This window comes from Carassius auratus, chromosome 38 (assembly GCF_003368295.1).
Source record: "Carassius auratus strain Wakin chromosome 38, ASM336829v1, whole genome shotgun sequence".
Classification (NCBI taxonomy): Eukaryota; Metazoa; Chordata; class Actinopteri; order Cypriniformes; family Cyprinidae; genus Carassius; species Carassius auratus.
In genome coordinates this window covers 10,776,104-10,800,655 of record NC_039280.1, presented here as the reverse complement: position 1 = coordinate 10,800,655, position 24,552 = coordinate 10,776,104, and the positions used below count along the sequence as shown (strand labels likewise).

Sequence of the window (24,552 nt, the reverse complement as noted above, 5' to 3'; positions counted from 1 at the left end):
GAAAGCACTGTGAATATATATTAATGACCAAAAAACATTGATATTGCAATGTTTTATTGTGAAGTCACAGAGGTTTGTAAAATGTATTAAACATCATATATTGAATACAAAAAAGTCTGCAATGCTGGAATAAGAGCACCCACTTTTATTATGGCAGCCAAATGTTCATTCATCTCATGATAAACCGTGTTTCACACAAATATTTAGAAGTGTTCCTTCAAAAACAATACTGATACAGTGTAGTTTGAGAGGACACACTGATGTTTATCCAGACTAATGCTCAGAAACATCCACACACTTCCAAAAAAAGTGCACAAACTGCACAATTATAACATTTGGACTACACAAGCGTCCAGGCTTTGCTACTATACTGTTCTGCCTTATTACCTCCTTAAAACATCTCCAACTATAATAATTATTCAAATCATCTTTCGCTTATTTATCTGTGTAAACTTCATGGGACGTCACTCGGTGCGTTCAGGGGTCATGTGCAGCATGAGAAGGTCGGCCCCCCGCCGGACCACCACATTTAAGCTGTCGCTTGTCCTCACAGCGTTATAGATCTCCTCTGACGAGTTCACCTTTGACCCGTTTATCTCAACAATAACATCCCCTGGTTTCATTCCAGCTCTGTGAAACAGAAGACAGGAAATGACATCAACAATAGGAGGCCTCTATCAACAGACCGCAGCAGTGTGGGGTGAGAGCAGTGCTGCTTTACCTACTGGCTGGAGATCCTATAATAACACGGTGGATGAGAACTCCATGAGAAACATCAGGGAAGGATATGTCACGCATCTTCAGCTCTTCGATTATACTGAGAGGGCAAAAACACCATTTTAAAGTCAAACAAAATCAAAAATACACAGCGGCCATCTCACACACATTTAGAGTCTGGTATCAAAACACAGATAAGCACCTAGGGGTCAAAGTCAGCATCATCACTCCAATGTAACGCCGTTTTGATCCTGATTCTCCAAACCAGGACTCTGAAAACAGCCGATACACATCAATCAGGGACCCCAATATAAATGATGTCACGAATAAGAATGAAAAGGTCAAGGGTCATTCTTACTTTGTTTGTCTGCCGCCCGCTCAAGGAAGATGCGGACTCTGTCTGAAGGAATGGCGAAGGAAATCCCTGCAGTCACTTTCATGGTATTAATGCCGATGACCTCACCATCCTGAAAGTTTCAAACATCACATGTTAGTTCATATCACATGCATTACATCGCGTAACCAATCAGTAGCTTCTGAGACAGACTGATCAGGTAGACAAATATGTTCTTCTGTTACTAGTCAAATGACCTATAAATGAAACCTCAACTTCCTTGTTTCTAAGGTATGTTCTAGCGGTATGTTGTGTAAATGTCAGTCAGCGGCTCACCAGGTTTATAAGGGGACCTCCTGAATTTCCAAACTGTAAAATAGAAATGTGATGCAATGTATGAATTATTTAATAAAGGAAATAAACAAGCAGTTACACCCAAATTCTCCAATGTCGTTTCCTGTGCTCTTACGTCTATGGTAGCATCAGTCTGGATGTAGTCAATGTTGGAGTTGGACAGGCCCAGTTCTTTACTTCCTCTCTGGGCAGAACTGACGATTCCAGACGTGATTGTGTTTTTGAGAGAGAAAGGGCTCCCCATGGCAACCACGAACTCACCCTGACGCACATCAGACGACTGGCCGAGACGTAACGTTGGGAGGGGATGCTGGGATGAGATGGGGAGAGAAGAGAACAGAATAAGAAATATAATATGTACTCGTACAAATATTTTATGTACACACACATTACCATTTACATTTAGCAGACACTTTTATCCAAGGTGGACAACGGAAGCAATCAAAATCGACAAAAGAGAAATGATACATAAGTGCTATGACAAGTTAGCTTAATTTAGTGCATGTAGCAAGGTTTTTTAATTTATATTATATAATAAATAAAAAGAAAACAGGCAGAATAGAAAAAGATTAGAGAAAGCTAGGAGTTATATCTAAAAGGGGCAATTTTTATGTTTTTTTTTTTAAGAAAAGAATTGGAATAGAGAGCGCTAGAGTTAGAGGGTCAGCTAAAAATGGAAGAGATGTTTTTTTTTTAACAAGATGTTTAAGTTAACAACTAAAAAGTTTGGGGCCTCTTATGTGAGCAATACAGTACAAATAAAACAAATACAGTACATAAAATGTTGTGAAATATTAGAATTTAAAATAATTGTTCTCTATTTTAATAAAATGTTATTTATTCCTGTGAAGGCAAAGCTGAATTTTCAGCAGCCATTCTACTCCAGTCTTCAGTCTCACATGATTCTTCAGAAATAATTTAATATACTGATTTGTTGCTCAGTAAAAAAAAAAATATATATTATTCATGTTGAAAACAGTTTTTGCTGCTTAATATTTTTGTGTAAACCATGACATGATTATATATGATGAATAGAAAGTTCAAAAGAACAACATTTATTTGAGACAGAAATATTTTGTTGCACTGTGTCTTTACTGTCACTGCTGTTAAAATGTAATGAATCCCTGCTGAATATTTCTTTCTTTCAAAGCAGCAGTTGTACCTTGGCATTGATTTTGATGGTAGCGATGTCTGCAGCCTGGTCAACATCCTGGACCGTGGCGTTGTAAGTGTCTCCATTGGTCAGTTTAACACGAACGCCACGCTTGTTGGCGACCACATGGGCATTGGTGACGATCAGGCCATCGCTACTTATGATGAAGCCAGAGCCATTCGAGATGGGCACCTCACGCCCAGAAAAAGGGTGTCTGAAAAACACAGCACATAGTATTTGTCACAATACCCAGCAGAACAGAAACTAAACACCTATAAGACAGATACAAACAGTCCACAAAGCATGAAAAAGTCCCTGTTGAGGAAAACAACTTAAACAAGCCTAAACTTGTTTGCTGGCCTCCAAGTCTAGTCAGGGTGGCCAGTTTATAAGAAGGGTTAGTAAGCAGCTTGGCCAGAATGTGAGACTCATTTAAACCAGCTCAGAGACTCGTTTTAAGCTAGCTTGAGTTGTTTTCAGCAGGACTAGAACACGATTTCGTTGTATTTTTGACAGACCCACCGCCCAACGATCTCGATGTAGACTACAGCTGGTGTGGACTTCTCAACCACATCCGCGATGAAATTATACTTGTACCGCGGGCTGTCCGGTTTAAACGGAGAGGCACACTGGACTGTCGGTAGTAAACTGTCAATGAGCAAATTCCTGACCGCGACTGTCCTCTGTAGGGCATCTTTATTGTCCTCGTCTCTTAATGAATACAACACTGCTGCTCCGAGTCCCAGTCCAAACGCGGCGGCTGCTGCCAGACGAGCGCTGCGACCGTCGCCTGCTGAACTTCGGGGAGAAACTAACGCTACAGATCCTGCTTCATGATCCGCTTTACCTGAAGAGGAGTTAGACAAGTGTCCTAAAGGCCTTACTGTCATCAGGTTTGGTTGCCGACCGCTGTCCCGGAGACATCTCGTGATTGTCCTTATGAGACATCTATTAACATGTGATGTTGCCATGTTGCATCAGATCAGATGTATCGCAGAAACCATTCAAACCCGATTGACGCAGGACATCACTGTGTCAAAAGCGTTATATATTAGCAAAAGTTTCTATGAAAATGTACCTTCAATCTTCTTTAAATATAAATATGTTGCTAAAATGTTCTTCACATACGCTCGTCGAGGCGCGTCTGTCCCTTCTTCGGCTCTTCTGTGGGGTCAGTGAATGTACCGGAAGTAGTAGTGATCCACCTCTTCTGGTCTGCGCATGTATGACATGTCTGAGGAGAGCTGGAGCTCAGGGTTGCCAGGTTCGCGGTTATCCCTTGAATTGAGTTACTGTAGTTTGATTCTTCCCGTGGAGGTTTGCACAGAGATTATCGACTTAAATTGGTATTTAGAAATATTTTACATTCTACCAACTCTGCCATGAGTTTTTTTCGTTACCCTAGACATAATGCTATTTCTTTTATGCAATTTATTATTATTATTTATCATTCTTTATTATGTGAAACTATTATTTATGATTACTACTAGTGATTTTAAAGTTGAAATTGTGTATTACAAATGCTAGTGCCTGTAAAATACATATTTTAGGTATGAGAGAGGCATATGCTGTATTTATATATTTTGATAGGGTCATTAGGACTGTAGGTTTTGATACACACACCTGGCAACCCTGTGGGAGACTCCATCTGAGAAGCTACGCGATTCGTAATTTTGTGTCTAGTGTGACACATAAAAACCTTACTAATCAGACATATCATATAGATATGATTAAGTGATATTGTAACAAATATAATTTAATCATTAAATATCTTTGATTAATTTGGCGCTGAATTTGGAACCGCATTCTAACATACCACTTTATATCGTTATATAAAGAGTAGTATGCTATATCATTATATTTTTAGAGTAGCATGATATTCCGATCTGAATTGAGCATCTATTCCCCAGGTAATTTAAGATGAGGCAAGAATGTTAAAGCTAAAATATTATTAATGGATCTATTGTTCAATCATTTGTAATTCACTATTCATTTTTACAACCTATAAAAAAGTGCATTATTCGATCTGAATGTATAGTAACTGTTGCTATTGTGACGTGACGCAAGGATTGTGAATATTTAACCTCATAAACACTCTCTTGCTAGCATATATAATGTTTAAGTGTTATGGCTAAATTTATTTGGCAGTTCCATTATTCTACATTTAAGCTAAGTAGAATTATTCAGTACAAACTAGACATTTTTTAGCATTTTTAGATGTCATGACATGAGTTGCTGCATTTATTGTATTAACTATTCTGACTAGTGAAGAACCATCTTAAGAAGGCTGTCCTTTGAAACATTTTGAGTTCCTCACATAGTGTACACACACACACGCACACACAGAGATATTACTCATTACTTCCAATGACTCTCTCAAAAAGCACTCATATGGATCCATTTTGAGAAACTTTTCTTTTTATGTCCAGACAGTAAATGAAGACACTGACAGAATATATTTTATGTACATTGTATGTATTTTGGTTTTTGAAATCCCTATCGCTGAAATGCAGTCCGTTTGACAACACGTCCTTCTTTATCAATGGCAAAGTTGTAGTTTTTCGGGTTGTCAAGAGCCTCTTCAATCCGCTGATCTAGATTGTCCGGTGTGATGAAGTCCTTTGCCTCTTCCTGAAATACAGATGAATGCAGGGTGAGAGACTGGTTAGATCATAAACCCCCCCACAAACCCTATCTGATAAAATTATAACATGAATAAAAACATGTCATCCTTCTTCAGTTTGTAAATTAATCAAATAAAAATACTGCAACACAAAAAAGACAGCACTACTCATACATTGTTTAAACTTAAGAAATGTTTCTGTAAAAGCTCTCACCTGTAACAGAAGAATTTGTCTTTCTTTCTCTTTAATGTAGTTCTCCAGCTCTTGCTGGTGTAAGATGGCTGCTTCTCTCTTCTTCAGCTCAGCAGCTTCAGCCTCCTTCTGCATGCGTTGCTCTCTTGAAGACCAGATTCATACACATTCATTTCAAACAGCAACACAAGAATATCTGACTGCATCCCTCACAAATAAAGTCACATCACTACAAGTTATACCCCCTAAAACAAAAAAAAGCCAATTAGGGAATGTCATCAGACCCCCTAAAGGAGGGAGTAAACTAACTGCAGTCTTTCATGTAAAGGTGAACTATCCCTTTAACTGCCATACACAAATCTTTTGCAGCCTCATGAGATATACAAATGCATCCTCACCAGATATTGTAGGGCATCCAAGGAATTTTTGTCTACTGTTTTATGAATATTGATGCAGCTAGAACTTTCTCACTAGATGCCCCTCGTGTATCTCACTCTAAAGCAGGGTTTTGGGGCCAATGCAGTGCGGAGTTTGGCTCCAAACCTGATCAAAGTCACCTGCCTGTGATTTTCTAATGATCCCACAACCATTGATTAGCATGCTCACTTGCGTTTGACTAGGGATGGAGCCAAACTCTGCACCGCATTGGCCCTCCAGGACAAGAATTTAATAGCTCTGCTCTAAAGACTCACCTATTTTGAAACATTCTTAGGTTTTCAGCATCATTCAAGGCCATCAGTGACCGGTGCTCTTCTGCTTCCCTTTTGGCTCTTTCCTCTGCCACGGAACCAACCTCTTCTTCATATTTCTTCCTCAACATCTGCTCCTTGAATTCAAGTCTACATGCATAAATGTTCAGATCAGTATCAAACGGTTTGGGTCTCAACTGTGATTATAAATATTGCGAGCTTGGTACTCAGAAAACCAGATCTATTCACTGGTGACTAGACATAAGAGAAGTTAATGATCTGTCAGGAGACGGTTTAATGTCATGCAGTCTTACCGCAGGGCTCTCAAGATCAGACTGTATTCAGTGTAACGCTCCTTCAATACAACCATTTCTCCTGGATCCACGGGAGGGGGGGTCTTGACCAATCCCAATTTTGACTTCGCTTTTGGGTCTGTGCGAGATTTCCTTCCCCTGACAGTTTCGATCAAAACAGCAGTACGAGGAGAGAGCAGACGGACTACAGGAGTGTGACACCTCGATAAAGCCCGCAACATGTTAAAGATTAAATCTAATTATGATTAACCTTAAGCGTCTATGCAGAACACACAGTCAAACACCAAATGAATTAAGGGATATAGTAAGGTATTATATAGTAACAGATTCCAGCATGGCTACATAACATTGAGCATCTTCACCTAGGCCACCATGTTCTTGAACTTTAACCAGGGAAGATGTTTCTTTTACTCGATCCACAGTCAAGACTGAGCTGAACGCAACGCGCTCTCTACTGCCGCGTGCTGGAAGGAAGTAGAACTGCGAACCGTTAGGAAATAAACTATTCTGTTGTTGATTATGATTTATTTGAACTATTTCGGCTCCTTAACGGATCCATTAACCGTTCTGTCCTGTTTCGGAATAAATATTTGGGGGAAATTATCTAAAAAGCGGGCTACAAGGCCTAACCTAGTAATAAGGTAAGCAGTCATAAACACCGCTGACAAAAATGCAAAATATTTACATAAAAAGCCAACCATATGAACAGCCAGTATACATAATTGTTGTCTCTGTGGAAACACATTTCTGCCACATAAGAAAAAAAATGTTGTGGTAAATTATAATTATGACATAAAAGTAATATTTATTAAAAATGATGATCATTATGACATAAAAAGCAACAATTATGACATTAAAAGTAGACCACTTGGGTTACATCATATTAAAATATGGTTAATTATGACATAAAGAGTCAAAGTAACAACTAACCAACAACTAACACATGGAAATATATAAATAAATAAAAACTCATAATTATGACTTGTATGTCACAATTTACTCTTTTTTTTTAATTTTTTTTTTTAAAGAGAATAATGTTTTTATGTGTGTATGGCTGAAATGGGCTTCACAGGGACAACAATTTGTAGTTATATTATTGTTTATTTATTCATTATCTTATTTCTTTTTTCTGACTTTGACATGACAGAAGGTAAGTTCAGTAAGTAACTCAGACTGAATCATTAATGTGTCTGACTGATTCATGAGGGGTTTGTCCACTTAAAAGAAACAACTCAAATTGTTCAGAAATGTGGCATTTTTTACTTATAGAATCAGGTTTGAATCATTTAGCATAAACCTGCTAATCCATTTTTTTCCATCTTAATCTGAAAATGTTCCAAATTGGTTTTAATGGGCAAGTTTTGGATATCTGGACCTCACTGCATGCCTTACACACAAACACACAACAGAGACGTGCTCCAGAAGAGGTACTGTTGCTTTATTCAGCATGTAATTTAGGTGCAAACATACAGCACCATTCAGTTCAGAGACTGTCATGATAAAACAGACTCGGTTTCTTGTTCATTTCCAAATTACTGATAATTGACATACATTGCAACTTAGATGACACAATAGAAGCAGATAAAGCATGATAGTTGTATTTTAACCATAAGACTTAAAACTCCAGTTCTAGAGCTTTTATTTCTACTCCTGATTTTCAGTCATGCTTTTATCAGGTTAAACACTGTAAATGCTAAAGCAAAAAAATCTAATATTCTCAACCAAACAAACATATGAGAAGCCCAACACAGACATATAGCAAATTAAATATTACTAAAACAATTACTAAAATGAACACATTCTAACTTAACTAACATAGCTAAAACTTAACTGTTACACTAACTACCTGTAATCTAAAGAGCCAGGGTAGGTAGACAGTGTCCTGTTGACTGATTCTTGGTCCATTGTCGAATTAACAAATTGGCTTTAGTCCATTTCTAGCACCCGAAGTGAGTTGAGACTGAGCAATGATTCACCTCAACAAACAATTGGTTAAAAGTTTGCATATAAGGGATCACTGGCTAATCTGATTTTCAGTGGGTGCTGGGAATGAAACAAAAAATGACAATTTAGTGAAAACTATTATTTACAGAACAATATAGTATTCTTTAAGTTAAACCATCCAAGGTCCTCCATTAGAATCTGCCAACATGACACTGAGCCCTGGCTGAGTGAGTGCTGCCCTTAGCGGCGTCTCCAAGGTGGTCACTTGTCCATTTTCAAGTGTAAAGAAGAAGGGGGATCTCATTATGTGTACCTCTTGTGTGACACAAGGGCTCGTCTGACTTTAAAGCGATGATATGCTGCAGTTAAGTTTCATGGTAAAATGGTGGAATTAGGGTGAAATTAGCTGAAGAACTAGGATCAGAAGTAAATGTAAAGGTTATGGATTTGGCAACGAGGGTCTGAAATGCTGGTTATTAGGGGTTTTTTTGGGGGGGGGGGGGGGTTGATTTATGTGCATCTCAGTGTTTGGGAAGGTGATGTTTTTGTTAGTAATTCAGGATGTAAATGTGGGTCTGACTCAACCGTAGCTATTCAAAATATGAATATGTTGAATGTGAGTTCCTAGGGTTTTGAGCTTTAGGGATTTAAGCTAGGGCTGGTAATGTGGAATACGTAAATCGAATTTCTTCTCCCTCCAGGAGTTTCCTGTAAAGACAAAAATACATTTAAGTTCTAAACAAACCACATCAAATCAATACTCATTTGTGATCTAACATCAAAATAATTCTTCATTCTTTTTGACTGCACAAGAATGGTTTTCAGTTAAATTGGTTAAAGAAACTGCAAATGTCATTCGGTCAAGTATATTACCTGTAAGCTGCAATCTCAACATCCAAAGCCATTTTCACGTTAAGCAGATCTTGATACTCCCGCAAATAGCGTGACATTTCCTCTTTCGCATCCGCAATGTCCCTCTCTAGGTCACTTATCTTCTCCTAAAAGTGGTTAAAAAAAATTAAAAACATAAATGAATGCTGATATGCTTCAGTGTTTCTACACAGAGATGTGCTCTGTGCCAGAGATACAGAGTAGTAGAGCAGAATTTCATCAATCTTAAAGATTTTTAGTCAGCACTACCTTTCCCTCTAGAGTCAGTCATGACTCCGCACTGATGGAATGAGTCAGCATCAGTAACATTTCTGCACCTTTGGTATAACTTAGACCTTACAATGCCAAAAGTACAGCAGAAATATTTTTCCATCAATGCTGAGACTCTAGAACAGTAAAGGTCAGCACACTGACTTGTCATAGTAAAAGCAAATTTACAGTCTTTGTGTCAAGTCTGTCCTCAACAAATAAGGAAATGCAAAGACTTTGTTTGCTTAAGACTACTGCCCCAGTGACAGGCTGTTGTACCCAAAAAGGTAAGATTTTTGGACATTTTATATTAGTGTATTTTGCCAATTGACATTGTTCAGGTTATTTTCCATTTCATTAATCTTCTCTTTTATAAACAGAATGTTTCCGCATTCAATAGCATAAATGCCCTCACTTTCTAAGTGTCTCCACAAAGACATTTGTGTGGTTGTATTGCAATTACACTTGGATTGATTACTGCTGGTGAACTATACCTGGTACTTGTTGACCTCTGTGTTCTGTGTCTCCTCTAGCTCCCCTAGTTGTGCATTCAGAGAATTTATGACGTTCCTCAGTGCCTCAACCTCAGTTGAACGGGACTGCAGCAGTCGTCGATACTCAGCTGTCTCCTCACGTACCAAGCGCACAGCCTCCTCCTGTTTATCTGTCAGCTCCACTACACTCGCCACCTTCCCCCGGAACCAGGCTTCAGCGGTCTGCATGTTGCGTCCAGCCAGGCTCTCATACTGTGCTCGGATCTCTCTTAGAGCGGCCGACAGGTCCGGTCTACTTGTGTCCAGCTCCACGCTGAGGCTGGCAACCTGTAGCTGGACCCTCAACCCCTCCTGCTCCTCTGCAAACACTTGCTTTAAGAAGGCCAACTCCTGCGCCAGGGAGACCACACTGGCCTCGGCATCACAGCTGCACAGAGCGATCTGACCTGCCTCCTCCCGCAACCTCTGCACCTCTGCCTCTGCCTGCCTACGCCGCCGCGCTTCTTCCTCCCAGCGCTCGTGCAGCTGTGCATACGCCTCCCGCAATTTCTCCCTCTGCACCTCCATGCATGCTTTATTCTGGGCCTCTTGGTGCAGCTGCTCCCTGAGGCCCCGTACCTCCTGAAGGTAGAGCTTCTGCACACGGGGCGGCTGACTCTGCCTGCGCCGCAGGCCCTCCAGCTGAAGGAGCAGCACCCGGTTTTGTTGCTCAAGGTGTCGCACCTTCTCAATGTAGGATGCAAAGCGGTTGTTCAGACCCACCATCTGCTCTCGCTCTTGGGCCCGCAGCCCCAGCAGCTCAGCGTTCACGATGCTCGTCTGACTCAGGTCGCTCTGCTCCCATCGCTGCAGCGGCTCCAAACGTGTCGGCCACCTGGAGGAGGACAGGGGCCCCCGGGAGAGCCGGTAAGTGGTTCTGCGGGAGGGGGAATCTTCCCATCGCCGTGAGATAGAGGTAATGAATGGGTCAAAGCTCATGATGCAGGATTTTTTTTTTTTTTTTTTTTGCTTTTTGTTTGGTTTTCAAATGATGTTGATGTTTTGTTGATTGGAGAAATTTCTCTCTTTAAGTCCCCCTTGTTCTGCACACCATTAGTGGAGATGTACCGGCACTGCACCAGTTCAGAAATGCTGCAGAGCAGTGTGCTTTATAGAGGACACACATACACCCCCTCTCTCCACACACACACAGATCCTCAGCCAATCAACAGCTCAGCAGTGTCATGATGCTGCTGATTGTTTTGTAGCCGGAGAAGCAAATCAGGAGGTAGAGCAGACTGATACATCTTTAATATAGAGACATTTTGCATGTTTCCAGACATTTATTTTAAATGTTTTTGAATTGGATGTGAAACTACATGTGAAACATTTAAAAAAAAGCACACAGTCAGAATATTATTATAAACAACAATCAAGTTGTTGTTATAGTATTGTTTATTGAATGAGGAACAGACAAATTAAGCCGTTAATTCATTAGCCAATGAATATGCAATAAAATGTAGGAATTAAACGCAGTTCAGACACTTACTCAGCCTCTTAAATAAAGTTACCTTTGATATGAACTTTGCCACAAAGTCCCTTAGCGCATACAGCTCCTTCAGTACACTGAAAGATAATTAGTTAAAACATTTAAGCCATTAACCAAAACATAAATCAGTTGTTAAATAGTAAATGGATTATCTATAAGACAATATAATTACTGGGTTATCATATACTGTTGACTTCAAAATGTGTAGTTAAAAATTGGGAAAAGATGTAAACTTACTCTCTCCATTCCCTTATCCCTGTAATTCATGTATGAAGACATGACAGTTAATATCAATAAGGACTCTCAAACATGAAGAGCATAATGTACCACAGAAACTCACAGTATTCAAGGATCTGTAAAATCAGCCACACACCAGCCATAATGCTTTCAAACGGCAGGACTAATACACGCAGATCATTCACTGTTCTCTCCCCCTTGTCTTATAAACATAAGGATAGAAGAGAAGAAATTAGTACAAAATAAATTAATAAAAATAATAAATTAAATAATGCCCTCTCCAAATTGTTTAGGCATTGACACCTACACACTTGCAGTATTAATTCTGTTGCAAGAGAAACAGAGTTGATCACTGGCAGACCTGCTACCCCAAACATGAACAAAGTATTGTACACAGCATCTGCAAAACAAATGTGTGTGTGTGTATATATATATATATATATATATATATATATATATATATATATATATATATATATATATATATATATATATATAAACAAACGTAGATTTTTGACAAATAAACAATTAAATATATAAATAGGTTTTTAAGCATATACATTGATATTTAGACCTGTTAAGCCTATATTAATAAAATGTTAAGTTATTTTGGCACCAAACTGTTTATTTATTTGTTTACTAATTTTCGATGTATTTTGTTACCAGGAACTCTTTTGGAAAATCGCTCCGAAACAGTTGCAGTCAAGACATGGAGAAGAACTGTGACGAACATCCATCCAGAACGCTCTGTGATCAATGACACGTTTAAAAACTCAGGTTAGTATGCCTGGTAACCCGTACTATACAATCAAAACCATAAATAATCTAAAAGTAAGTGAAGGCTGAAAAAATGTAAATGTTATTATAGCATGCCAATTTTTCTTCATTGAGAAAAAACAGGGCGACTTAGTTTGCTGATATTTGATACCAGCTTACCATTAGTGTTCTCCAGAATCTTGTTGAGGTAATATAAAATAAATGCACTGTGCCCGGTGAGTGTAAAAACCATAATGTTTGCCCAAACTAAATCTGGAAAAAGATAGAGAGAAATACAAAATGTTAAAATGTTTTTATAAAAAGTTTAAACAGTTTAATACACATAGAATGAAAAAATCTGTAAACAAACTAAAAAGCTTTAATGTCTCCAAATCAACTTCCTCAAAAAGATGTTTGTGGAGTATTTTTTTCATTATTGTAAATCTCTTTTTGTCCTGGTCTTCTTTCTGATTTGATAAAGATCCCTCATTGCCTACAGGGAAGATGACATATAAACTGTTTAAGTGTTCATTCTTGTCATAAATATTTTTGCATAATACTGCCCTTGTGTATACAGTATATTGTATCTGCGTGAGTGCATATGTGTTACAGATGGGCATGTTCTTTTTCATTGGAGGCAGCTATAGGTCCACTTTCTCACCTCACCCAGATACAAGGACCGGCCCAAACTCTCAAACTTGGCCATCTTTGTACCATTTGCCAAATTCGTTCTTGTCATTTCGCATTTGTTTGTTACCTCATTACCTTTGTATTAATGTATTTGTCTCATGTGTTTCTTATAGAGTTTCGTATCACAGAGATTGGTGAAATATTGTGTTTAGAGTGTATTGGAGTCTGATTGTATCTGTGTCTTGGTATTTCTGATTTGCTGTTCCACATTTATCTGACTTTTGCCTGTTTGACTCTCATTCTAACTTGTCTGTTACTAGCCATTGTAATATATTGTACATGTTAAATGACGTTTTGATTGTAATTTTTTTTTTATATTTCTTTTATCACAGGGAAAGTTTATGTAACACATTTCACATATATTAGGAAAAGTGCTTTACATTAAAGGTGTTGTAGCCATTTAAGAAAATGTATTTTTGGTTTATATTTATGATTAAATATTATTTGTGTATTTTGTTTGCTTCATCTGTCAATTATGAAAAAAAAAAGTGTAAAGGTCATAAAGGGTATGGTAATGAATTGGACAGCAGTATGCCAGGAGAAATGGAGTGGGTCAGACACAATTTTTCACCACTTCATACTCTTTTGTTTGTAGAAAATTCCTTTTTTTTTAACAATTTTTTTTTTTTTTTTGGTATAATTTGTATCTTAATTTTAATCATTTATCAAAATCAAATAAACAAGTAAAATCATACTTAGGAATGAAGTGCGTAACAAAACCGAACCCATCCACAGCCTAAAGAAAAGGCTAAACAAAAGGAATTAAAATAATTCAAAAAAAAAAAAAACACAACAAAAACTTAAAATTGATTTAAAGTGAAATTAAACCGCTAAGAATAGAAAATGGTTATACATAAAAACAGAGTTTGGAATCAGTTTGGATGTAGCACAGTGCTCATTTAGTAAATGCAAACAGATTTTCAGTAAATATAAATGTGGCTAATGTGTTCCCAATCTTGGTCCGTATGAATAAAACCAAAGTCCTTTCAGTTTGTTTTCTCTTTGTTGCCATCTTGTTATTCCTTACTAGGTTAGGAGGCCTCTCCAGCTCTGTTAAATAATTTAGGAGCTGAGGCCTAGTCTCAACATTTAGAAACCTTAATGAATCACTCTTATTGAGTCTAGGATGGTAAATGGTAAATTTTGTTACATTTAAGACAAAATTTTCACTAATGACCTCCCCAACTCAATCCGAGCAGCCGAGTCCTTGGGCATCTTCAAGAATCGGCTTAAATCCATCTCTTCCATCTTTATTTGACCCTCTAACTTAACACTCACTATTCTAATTCTATTCTTACCTTTCTAATCTTTTTGTATTCTATTTTCTTTTAATTATTATGCAATTGTGTATGTGTGTCTGTGAGTGTGTAAAGACCTCTAAAAATTTCTTTTTAGCGTTTTAGCACTAAAACTAGCTCCTAAATCTGGTATAAAATAGTATAAAATAATAGTATTTTTCTTGCACACACACATCGTTTCACTTCAGAAGACATTGATACATCAGTTTTAAGGATTATGGTTGTGATTGTTCAGTGGGTTTTTTTAAGACTATCGCGTTATATGGAGTCAAAGGATTAAGATTATTTTTCTAATAATCTTTGTTGGTGTTCATCTGAAGAAAGTCAGTCATATACATCTACAATGCTCTGTTTAGGTCCTATTTAAGCAATACCACATTTCATACTTTTTTCCTCTAGAAATGTTACATAATTAAATTGTGGATGGGGTGCATTAATGTTTCCTCTCTTCAATATAATGTCAAAAGGACAAATGCCATAAAATAGTATTTACTGATTAACCAGACAGGATCAACTCAGGCAATTCAAAATGTGTGAGCAACATTTGTCGCTAGTGCAGTTTAAAATCAGAGAAGTAAACTCAAGCACATTCTACTTCACATAGTGACACTGGCAGTGTTTCCTACTTTAAGATGACGATGGATTAGATTTGTTGAATTTTTTCAAATACAATTTGACTTAAGTTTTTGAAATGGGAAAAGAATGCTGCATTTGTTTTCTTTTGAAAAAGAACCTTTTCTTTGCAAAACAAACAAACAGACTAAAACACAGTTTTGTAAGCTTCATAACGGCTAATTCTTAATGCATGAATACCATACTTCTTCCAAATTCCTCCAATTTTAATAACAAATGACAAGGCTGTGAAAAAAGTAACCTATACATCTATTGTAAAATACTATAATCTGGTTTTAATCTTAGTCATGATGAACTCAGCGGGAGACCCATGAACATAAAAATAGTGCATCAATAGCATTTATAGCGCAGCCAGTATACTTGCTACTATTTAATTAAGTAATGCGGTGAAAAACAAGCCAGAATATAAAGAGTTTCCCCATTTTTTTAGGGCACCTTTTATTGTATTAGAGAGTCATTTAGCATTGCTTAACAGATATATCAATTGTAACTACATGGACTTTTTTTTTTCTCCTTACCTACTGCAGATCATCTCAACAGCAGAAGTGGCACAGTACACCAGGAGTATTGACAAATGTAATTTTCACTTGTGACATTTCAGCTTTTACAGAAGCAGATAAAACTTGCATATAAGAAGTCCAAATAAAACCTCTCAAATGTAACAATACTTATGGTTTAAAACCCTCAGATAGGGTCAGAAGGCAAATATTTTTTCCCCCCAATTTCTGTAAAAAAAAAAAAAAAAAAACACTAGAATTTCTGCATTGAACATTCAAAAAACTTTTGACAGCCTTAACCTAAAACGTATCGTCATTGTCTTGGAAAACATTAAAACCAATAACTGACTTGGTAAGAAGGAATGTATTATTCTGTGGGACCAAAAAATAAATAAAATTACACCGATTAAAACACAGTCATCATTGTCCAAAATTAAAACTTATTTCAACTTTGTGTACAGACTGACATTAAGACTTTTTTTTAAAACAGAAATGATAAAATATTCAGAAGAATGAGCAAACAAACACCAAGGCCCCACGCTGATGTTTTATGCATGTGAATGTTTACTGTATTCAACTAATTACAGTGATTGAGATGGTTAAATCCCTGTCTGTGTGCTGGGAATCAGGGGTGTGATTTGGCTTGATTTCGGTCAATGCCTTTGTTTTCTGGGATATGCTTATAGGTGCAGCCATTCTTAATACAGCCATTTGTTCTCCAAAAATAACATTCATTAGGCTGTTTGCTGTGGAAAAAAAAAAACATTACCATTAAACCATAACTATCGAGTTACACAATATTATAAAATTACTGTAATATCTATTTCATATCTTTAATTTGAGGAATAGGTATTAAAAAAAGCGCTTAAAATTAACTCATTTTCTGGCCACCCTAGAGGTACAGGAGTTTGTTGGCACAGATTTAAAAGAAATTAAGCATCATCACCAACAGAATATTGCTCACCAATGGAGTGAATGGGTGCCATCAGAATGAGAGCCCACATAGCTGATAAAAACATCAATAATCCACAGTGATGTAATGTATTTAAGTTACTGTAAATTAACTATCCGCTTTTTGAATGTGAGTACATGAGCAGTATATATAGCATTTCCTGTTCCACTGGAATCATGTGGATTACTTGTGCTATTTGGACTCTCATTCTGACGGCACCCATTCACTGCAGAGGCAAGCAAGTGATATACTGTTAGATTTCACTCAGTAAAAATAGGTAAAGGGTGTATTAAAAAAAAAAAAAGGTTATGATCATACATCTCAAATCAAAAACCTAAAAACACGAAATGCAGACACATGTGTACTCACCCATTCTTCCCTGAGGACTCCGTAGATGCATCTCTGGACACTCCAAGACGTGTGTGAATCCTATCTGGATAACGCACCACTAAAGTTGTCCCATCAATGGCATAACCCTGCAAATCACAAAAACAAAGATAGACTTATTTTCCCCCCTAACTGAAGATCTTCATTTCAGTGGAAACAAGAGACAAACCCCAACCACCGATATCACCCGAGAAGGGTTGGACATATTATAAGCAGCTCTATGGTCATCTGCATATCTTACAGTCCACTGAACAAAACAACAGGACAAACATACTCACATGGAATTCTTCTATGGCTTTCTCACAGTCCTCCTTCTTGGCGTAGTTAACAAATGCACAGCGTCTCATCTGTAACACTCTTACACTATGGACATGCCCAACACTGTTTCATAAAGATACATTTATGCAACTTAAAATGTGCTCCATCCCATCAATGCTGAATAAAGCATTTTACTGGTTAAAAGATGTTTGCAAAACAAATAAGGTCACTTACGATCGGAATAAGTCATAAAGCTTTGGCTCTGTTATAGAAGGCACCAGATCTCCAACCCAGATAGGGAATAGGTCTCTGTTTAAGGATGAAAGACTCCGATTCAGATTCAGGCGATTTTGAGGTGAAAGGTTTTAGCACAAATGCCTGTACGTGCGTGTCTTACGGAGGATGACGATGAACTGGAGAAGCGGTTGGCATACTGGGTCGAGGCTGATGCTGAGGAAGAGGTCTGAGGGGGAAAATAGCTGGAGGTTGTGGGTTTTGCTTTACAGACATAAACTTGCATTCTCCAGGCGCTAGGACAGGGCTTAAACCTGCATAGAACAAGAGTTAATTAAATTAAATCTCAATGCGTTACCTGTATTTGTCCCCCTCACTATTCAGATTTATGAAATCAACGTCTTTGTTTACAAAAAAAAGACTAGGAAGGAACAAATAAGATAAGTGGACAAAATATGCCCCTGCACATTTAAATTAAAACGTTTTACTTCGGTCATGATTAAAGTCAAATGTGAAAATGACAACAAAAGTGTTGATTGTACATTTTTATCCGCTCATGATGCATCAAAGATTTCTTTGTACACTTTTTTTTTTTGGCAGTGTTGAGCATCGTAACCAATCACATACACATCTGTTGAGTAAAACCAATAAGGCCTTCATTCATCTCAGAACACAAATCAAGATATTTAATGAAATCCGATTAAATCGGATATCTTAAATCCGAGATTTCTGGCCCTTCCATAGAGAGCAACGCAAATACCACATTCAAGGTCCAGAAAGGTAGTAAGAATATCGTTCATATAATCAATTTGATAGTGGTTCTATATCTTCAATTTTATGAAGCTATAAGAGTACTTTTTGTGCGCAAAAACAAAAACCAAAAGATAATGACTTTATTCTGTTGCTGTCTATGCAGGATCCAAAAGCTCTCAGATTTCATCAAAAATATCTTTGTGTTTTGTGTTCTGAAGATGAAAAGTTCTTTCAGGTTTGGAATGACATGAAGGCGAGTAATTAATGATAGAATTGTTATTTTGGAGTGAAAATTAAAAAATCTTTAATACATAAATTGACAAAATATGAAAAAAAAAAACATTTAAAGAAAATGTAAACAATTGCATTACAAATAAAAAAAAAAAAACCAAGAACTCGCACCCAGGGGGCAAATACTGCCCATTAATAGAAATGTTAATGATATATATACACATGGTTTATCATATACATATATAGACATTTTATCAAGTATTATCATACCTGACAGACCAGAGAGACTTTCTAAGGCTTTTTCTACAGTTCCATGAAGAATAAGGGCATTTGAACTCTGCTCTTTAGTGAATCCCATTTCCTGTTTATGAAACAAGCATCTCTCGACATTACCATTCTGCTTCTTTTTTAAAACAGACAACATAAAACCAATATGCTGCCAATATTCAAGCAGCATCAGCACTAAAACAAAGGGTGATCCATTAGCGATTCTCAACCACTCACCATAAGCTGCATGAGCTGCACCCTCATCATTTCCTCAGCTGCGTCCTTACATGTGCCGTCCAGTTTTAACACTTCATTATATGTAACTCTGGCTTCATAGTATCTCTGACAGATGGGGAAACAAGATTGTGATAGAATAAAATAGCAGATGGGCATTTGTGGATGAGCCTGTACTCTAAATGATGGATGACACCGTCTAAACACTAAAGCAATACCTTCAGTCCAACAAGCGCTTTTCCTTTTCTGTAAAGACCTTTAATCCATTTGGGGTTCATAGAAAGAGCAATATCAGAATCATTTAAAGCTTTCTCATACTGCAGCATCTTTTCATAGCAGTAAGAACGATTCCCAAATAACCTGCACCACAGACAAACAAAAACACATTAATGTGCAACCTTTGATCTAACTAGAAGTTATGCTGTAATTAAAACTATCAACACCTACTTATACTCTTTAGGATTGTGTTTTATAGCATCTGTAAAATATTTCACAGCCATTTCCAGGTTACCTGAGATGGCATATTGGTTACCTATAACTATAGAAGAGAAGACGGAATTAGGAAGACGTTTCATGACTAAGCCATTTTTAGAGAAAATAAATAAATAACTCCAGTCGCACCTGCCAACTCCATGCTTCTCGTAATCAAATCATTTGTATTGACAATCTCCTCTGACTTCTCCTCCTTGATATTGATCTAAAGGAATGACAATTTAAATGTTATGGAAATAAAGAGTATGTCAAAAACTGGTTGCTTCCACAAAATGGTTGAAGAGGATTATGGTTACATAAACATACTTCTGCAAGAATGTTATACTGCAGTATAAAGGATTTAAAAGGTGTATCTTCTGCCCACCAACACTCTTAAAAATAAAATAAAGGTGCTTAAAAGGTTCTTCACAGCCATGCCATAGAAGTACAATTTTTGGTTCCCCAAACAACCATTCAGTCAAAGGTTCTTTAAAAAAGCATCTCTTTCTTGCCTTTACCTAAAGAACCTTCTTTCACCACAAAGAACTTTTTGTGAAACAAAGGTTCTTCATTTAGACAAAAAGGTTTTTCTATGGCATCGTGAAGCAACTTTATTTTTAAGAGTGAAGGCTACATTTAATTAAACACCGTAAAACAATATTGCTTTTAATATTATTACGGTTTAAAATAAGCCATAAGCATACTTGGAGGAACCACCTCTTTGATTATCTTAAAATGTTATTTATTCCTGTGAGTTTCCAGCATCATAACTCCTTTAGTGTCAGATGATCCTTCCAAAAAAAAAAAAGCCAATTTCCAAAGAAACATTTCATATTACTATAAATTTGTGGGAAAATGCACTTCTTATTTAACAACTCTTCATTGTTTGATGAATAGAAAGTTTTTAATCCAAATTCATTCTGTGAGTGCCATGATTAGAGTCATGTCTCAATTTGGCCGTCCAGCACAAGATGTGACACAATGCTGATATATGATGTCAATAAACAGGCTAACCCACAACAAGACAAAGGTCCATGTTTATGGTAATTGTCTGCATTGTTGACAACCATTTTAACATAGGTCAGAAGTTGTAAATTATTCAGAAAACAAATTAATGCTGTTCAAGTTTAATTTCATAATAAATTTGTGAAAATCTGTACTATTGCAACCTGTCTGCTTGCTGTACAAACATGGTGTTAAACAATTTTGAAAAGAAAGAGGAAATATTCACTCTTTTCCAAAACATCTCTCAAGGCAAGAAGTGACAAAATTCAGAGTTTATTTATCCAGATAACAAACCCAGGATGCCTGCAAAATATCCTACAATCTCACTTTTATACAGTTCTTAAGCAATTATCACATTGCTGGTGCTTCCCTTCATTTTCTCTTTGGAATCTCCTCAATACTCCCATCACAACTATTATATGAAAATCACATGCAATTAATTGTGCAACCCTGCTATTAGACATCTGTCTGACATAATGGATTACAGATTTATGAGTCGTTCCATTACAAGTTAAAAACTATTTTAATTCCACTAGGATGCAAGCACCGTAGTTATCATATATTCACCGGTTTGTCTGCGAAGCTCATCTGAATGAGCTATAAATAATGAAACATTACACATCACAGAATCACTAGGCAGTATAACACCAGATATTTGGACACGCAGTGTCTCAAATGAGAAAATAAATGCGTCTCTCTACCAACCTGTTTTCGTGACGGAGTGGTGTCTTTCTGCTCAGAGCCACATGGTTTTCTTGAGTTTGTTTGATCATGTTTCTTGTCATGTTTGGGTTTTTGTTCCAGTTTGCGTTTGGCAATAGCAGCTGCGTTTGACACAAAGCAGCTATTCATGTCAAGCTCCTAAGAAACAGAATAAAGCACGGCCATGAAAATCAGCATCTTCCACTCAGTGAACAGCTCTATCTATAAAACAGCTCACCTCTGGTTCCACAGTTGAGTCTTCCTCGCCATCATCTCCGTTGTCTTCACTACTGCTATCACTGCTCTGCACAGGAGCTGAGGCGCATTGAGGACCAGGAGGCAGAGATGAACAATTTTTGTTTTTCATTTCATTTTCATTTTTACCAGCATGCTTAATCTTTTCTGGTCCAGGGTCAACTTGAACCTTTAATCAAAGAAAGAAACAAAAATACACTTTAGACTCCACCAAGATCAAATAAAGTCTGTCTTTTCAGTGAGACAAGCACAAAACGATGAGGTTTGATGTGTCATCGGTGTCAAACTACTTCATTTTACAAATCCAAAACTTTTTTCCTCACCAATTTATTTTTTTCTTTATCTGCATTCTCCTTTTCTAATTTTTCCAGCCGACGTCTCTCCTTCTGTCTCTATTGTAATTCAGAAAAATACAGCTTAAAATATTCACACTTTTTTCAGATAAGACTTTTTTCACTTATGCTCTCACCATCTTTTTCTGTTTTTTCTTCTCTGCTTTTTTCTTAAGTTTTTCTTCTTCATCCACTAGCTCTTTTGCATTTCTTTCTGCTTCCTAAAATAAAAAAAAGTGAAATCATTTTCATTAATCTTATAAAACAAGATAATGATTGAATCACAGGTGTTTGACACAAACCTCAGCTGTTATGTGTCTGGATGGTTTTGGCAGACTTCTTTCAAGGAAGTTGCGAGAAAAGCCACAGTATCGGTTGTTTGTACGGAGGGCATATCTATCGTCATTGTCATCATCATCATCATAATAATAATCCTCGTCAGATAAATCTTCATACCCTGTAAGAGCTGCAAACCGATCCAATCCTGGAACTTTAATACAAAAACAATTTGCTTAAATATAATAAAACCTTAAGAGTAAATATTATATAGTGATCCGGTTATTATCTTTTACCTTGAAGGAGTAGTTCACCCAAAAATTTGCTGAAAATGTTACTAATCCACAGTCCATCGAAGATGCAAACGAGTTTGCTTCATCATAACGGATTTGGAGAAATTTTGCATTACATCATTTGCTCAGCAATAGTTGATCTCTGCACTGAATGGGTGCCACCATAATGAGAGTCCAAACAGCTGATAAAAACGTCACTGTAATCCACCTGACTCCAGTCAATCAGTTAATAACTTGAACACAAAAGCTGCATGTTTGAAAGAAACAAATCAATGGGGTCTATAATCCATAATAAGGCTTCCTCCAGTGAATAAGTACTTCCCCCGTTGTATAATATCTTTTAAAAAGCTCAAGTCAAGGAGTTCTATATGGCAAAAATCTGACTTTATTGGTCAAGACAACAAAGCTGAGATGCCTACAGTACCTCTAACAATCTCAAACCTCTCTTATATGGTTAATAACAAATGATCTCATTTGCAAGTGTTCTTCTACTTTTCTTTTTTGACCCACAAGTATTTCTCTATCCTGTTGAGTTCCTTTTTAATGGTAGTACACATCCTTAATATTTTTTTTTTTTATGATTATATTATACTTCAAGGTTCCTTACTAGAAAATTCAATAATTCATGTAGACATAATATACACATATACGCTCACATTAAAATGTTTTTGCTTGTAAATAGTGCATGATCTGTGCATATTTCTCTCCAAATTCAGAAGAGATAACTTTTTCAATGGAGAAAAAAATACTATGAATAAAAATAATTAAAAAAACTACTTTTTCAGCCGGAAGAAACAGTTTGAAGTTGATGGATTTATTACAAACAAACAACTTTTTACTTTACAAGACATTCATTGACAGACTAAAATCGTGGGCATTACTTGAGAATTCAAACAGCTGATAACATCACATTCTGATGGCACCCATTCACTGCAGAGAATCCAATTGTGAGCAAGCATTAACTGAATCTGTTCTGAAGAAACAAATTCAGCAAATTTTTAGTTTTGAGTTGACTATTCCTTTAAAATTAAGAATAAGAACTTCATTAATACAATAGGAACTCTAATATCCAAAGAAAATAAATCCATAAATCATGCAGCCTGATAGACTTGAATATTTCAGTCTGTGTTGCAGAATCAAACAGTTCAAGTGCATGTAAAGTTTGAGAGCACTATAGAACATGCACAATATTAGGAGTAGATTTAAATTATTCCAATTATGAAATAATTCCAAAACTGCTCTTCAACCACTGATCGATATAGATCAGGGTCTACAACAGGTTTTAATTAAGTGACCGTGGATGACTACTGGGGCGTGCACAAGTAAGATAAATCATGTCTTACCAAACCTATAACCAAAACTTAAGGCATCTAAAAAGCTGTGGTTTGCAGGTCTATCATTAATCAAATCGACCACTGTCTCCTAAAAAAAAGGAGCACAGAAAATAGTAGTTACAGACTAAAACCTACAACAAAAATAATGCTGATTCATAACTTCTAAATGAATTTACACAAACGTAATTACTTACGTGAGTCCGCATGAGGCGATCATTTTCATGCAGCCGGAAGTATTCTAAGAGCCAGTGGAAAAACATATTGTAAAGTTTGAACACGCCTCACATAGATAGAGACACACAAATAATGAATTGAGTGGTATAATTCTGCATATGTCATCAAAGCATGACTGTTCTTTCGTATACCTCTATTTAGTATGTAATAATAAAAAAAAATGCGATTCATAAGGCAGAATTAATATAACAAGAAATGGCAAGTTCTTGCACAAATTCTCCACCATTAGCAAGCACGTATTGTTAAACGACACATTTTCTAATTAATTATTAGAGCTACATGTGTTTGGCGAGCAGGCGAAGTTTTGGTAACGTTAGACGTCATAAAAAAACAGACCTTAAGCAAATCTTACCTGGTCCTATGGTATTCTTTCTTGACATTTTAGCGAATATATTTATATAATTATATGAAACTAAGTAATTGTAAATTATACAATATTTAAGTAACTTCCAGATGGTTTAACATTCCTTCCAAACGTAGTGTCTTCTCGAGATTCTCCTCCTTTGCAAACAGTGCGTGCTCACACGCATGCGCATATATACGTAGAACGCTCAAAGTGCACCACGTGGTGCAGAAAAATATATTTACATTGAAAAAAAAAAGACGAGTGCGTTTATATCATATTGTGAAAAATGTTCGTTTGTCTGTCAAATGTAACACAGGCTATATACTTTAATGTAAACACTTTTACCGTTCTGGGTTTATTTTCGCATGTTATTTTTATAAGGCTTACTTAAATT

General features: G+C 36.7%; 4 protein-coding genes and 1 long non-coding RNA gene across 8 annotated transcripts; all 5 read right to left on the bottom strand.

Annotated features, from left to right (window-relative positions):
• Positions 1–37: 37 nt before the first annotated feature.
• LOC113057043 (serine protease HTRA2, mitochondrial) lies at positions 38–3,771 on the bottom strand. 3 transcript variants are annotated; one of them, XM_026224059.1, is made up of 9 exons: positions 3,687–3,771; positions 3,081–3,588; positions 2,568–2,772; positions 1,521–1,715; positions 1,388–1,420; positions 1,076–1,184; positions 920–989; positions 722–817; positions 38–630 (listed from the first exon to the last, which is right to left on the bottom strand). In XM_026224059.1, the coding sequence occupies exons 2-9, from the start codon at positions 3,527–3,529 to the stop codon at positions 465–467; spliced, it is 1,323 nt and encodes a 440-aa protein (XP_026079844.1). In that variant the 5' UTR covers positions 3,530–3,588; positions 3,687–3,771; the 3' UTR covers positions 38–464. The 3 variants fall into 3 exon arrangements, with proteins under 3 accessions (XP_026079844.1, XP_026079843.1, XP_026079845.1); XM_026224058.1 differs by having other exon boundaries at positions 3,081–3,745; XM_026224060.1 differs by having other exon boundaries at positions 3,225–3,742.
• A 1,243-nt stretch (positions 3,772–5,014) lies between these two features.
• On the bottom strand, positions 5,015–6,791 carry LOC113057041 (28S ribosomal protein S26, mitochondrial). The gene is made up of 4 exons (XM_026224052.1): positions 6,378–6,791; positions 6,067–6,213; positions 5,396–5,519; positions 5,015–5,189 (listed from the first exon to the last, which is right to left on the bottom strand). Exons 1-4 carry the CDS (start codon positions 6,596–6,598, stop codon positions 5,055–5,057), a joined length of 627 nt encoding a protein of 208 aa, XP_026079837.1. The 5' UTR covers positions 6,599–6,791; the 3' UTR covers positions 5,015–5,054.
• A 2,009-nt stretch (positions 6,792–8,800) lies between these two features.
• LOC113057040 (neurofilament light polypeptide-like) lies at positions 8,801–11,097 on the bottom strand. Its single transcript, XM_026224050.1, has 3 exons — positions 9,956–11,097; positions 9,195–9,319; positions 8,801–9,029 (listed from the first exon to the last, which is right to left on the bottom strand). The coding sequence occupies exons 1-3, from the start codon at positions 10,931–10,933 to the stop codon at positions 8,969–8,971; spliced, it is 1,164 nt and encodes a 387-aa protein (XP_026079835.1). The 5' UTR covers positions 10,934–11,097; the 3' UTR covers positions 8,801–8,968.
• Positions 11,098–11,424: 327 nt separating this feature from the next.
• LOC113057532 (uncharacterized) lies at positions 11,425–13,885 on the bottom strand. Its single transcript, XR_003277836.1, has 3 exons — positions 12,384–13,885; positions 12,028–12,120; positions 11,425–11,922 (listed from the first exon to the last, which is right to left on the bottom strand). It is a non-coding gene; the product is annotated as an uncharacterized LOC113057532 (long non-coding RNA).
• Positions 13,886–15,503: 1,618 nt separating this feature from the next.
• LOC113057039 (tetratricopeptide repeat protein 31-like) lies at positions 15,504–24,339 on the bottom strand. 2 transcript variants are annotated; one of them, XM_026224048.1, is made up of 18 exons: positions 24,165–24,339; positions 23,773–23,816; positions 23,588–23,666; positions 21,978–22,165; positions 21,813–21,896; positions 21,667–21,735; positions 21,327–21,512; positions 21,092–21,247; positions 19,532–19,607; positions 19,358–19,448; positions 19,129–19,270; positions 18,914–19,018; positions 18,680–18,770; positions 17,589–17,739; positions 17,426–17,500; positions 17,212–17,314; positions 16,916–17,022; positions 15,504–16,340 (listed from the first exon to the last, which is right to left on the bottom strand). In XM_026224048.1, the coding sequence occupies exons 1-18, from the start codon at positions 24,190–24,192 to the stop codon at positions 16,220–16,222; spliced, it is 1,896 nt and encodes a 631-aa protein (XP_026079833.1). In that variant the 5' UTR covers positions 24,193–24,339; the 3' UTR covers positions 15,504–16,219. The 2 variants fall into 2 exon arrangements, with proteins under 2 accessions (XP_026079833.1, XP_026079834.1); XM_026224049.1 differs by having other exon boundaries at positions 24,149–24,333.
• Between the last annotated feature and the right edge of the window lie 213 nt (positions 24,340–24,552).

What these genes read in the sequence shown, in the direction of transcription:
- LOC113057039 (XM_026224048.1), bottom strand. Translation starts at nt 24,192, where the DNA reads ATGTCAAGAAAGAATACCATAGGACCAG. An exon ending in CCACTCCGTCACGAAAACAG is followed by an intron (nt 19,608 to 21,091) that starts GTTGGTAGAGAG and finishes TCATTCCTTTAG; the next exon opens with ATCAATATCAAGGAGGAGAA. An exon ending in AAGCGCTTGTTGGACTGAAG is followed by an intron (nt 19,019 to 19,128) that starts GTATTGCTTTAG and finishes CCCATCTGTCAG; the next exon opens with AGATACTATGAAGCCAGAGT.
- LOC113057043 (XM_026224059.1), bottom strand. Translation starts at nt 3,529, where the DNA reads ATGGCAACATCACATGTTAATAGATGTCTCATAAGGACAATCACGAGA. An exon ending in GAGGTCCCCTTATAAACCTG is followed by an intron (nt 1,185 to 1,387) that starts GTGAGCCGCTGA and finishes TGAAACTTTCAG; the next exon opens with GATGGTGAGGTCATCGGCAT. An exon ending in GCGGGCGGCAGACAAACAAA is followed by an intron (nt 990 to 1,075) that starts GTAAGAATGACC and finishes GGCTGTTTTCAG; the next exon opens with AGTCCTGGTTTGGAGAATCA.
- LOC113057041 (XM_026224052.1), bottom strand. Translation starts at nt 6,598, where the DNA reads ATGTTGCGGGCTTTATCGAGGTGTCACACTCCTGTAGTCCGTCTGCTC. An exon ending in CTAAGAATGTTTCAAAATAG is followed by an intron (nt 5,520 to 6,066) that starts GTGAGTCTTTAG and finishes CTGGTCTTCAAG; the next exon opens with AGAGCAACGCATGCAGAAGG. An exon ending in GACAAATTCTTCTGTTACAG is followed by an intron (nt 5,190 to 5,395) that starts GTGAGAGCTTTT and finishes TCTGTATTTCAG; the next exon opens with GAAGAGGCAAAGGACTTCAT.
- LOC113057040 (XM_026224050.1), bottom strand. Translation starts at nt 10,933, where the DNA reads ATGAGCTTTGACCCATTCATTACCTCTATCTCACGGCGATGGGAAGAT. An exon ending in CAGAGGTCAACAAGTACCAG is followed by an intron (nt 9,320 to 9,955) that starts GTATAGTTCACC and finishes AACCACTTTTAG; the next exon opens with GAGAAGATAAGTGACCTAGA. An exon ending in GTTGAGATTGCAGCTTACAG is followed by an intron (nt 9,030 to 9,194) that starts GTAATATACTTG and finishes TTGTCTTTACAG; the next exon opens with GAAACTCCTGGAGGGAGAAG.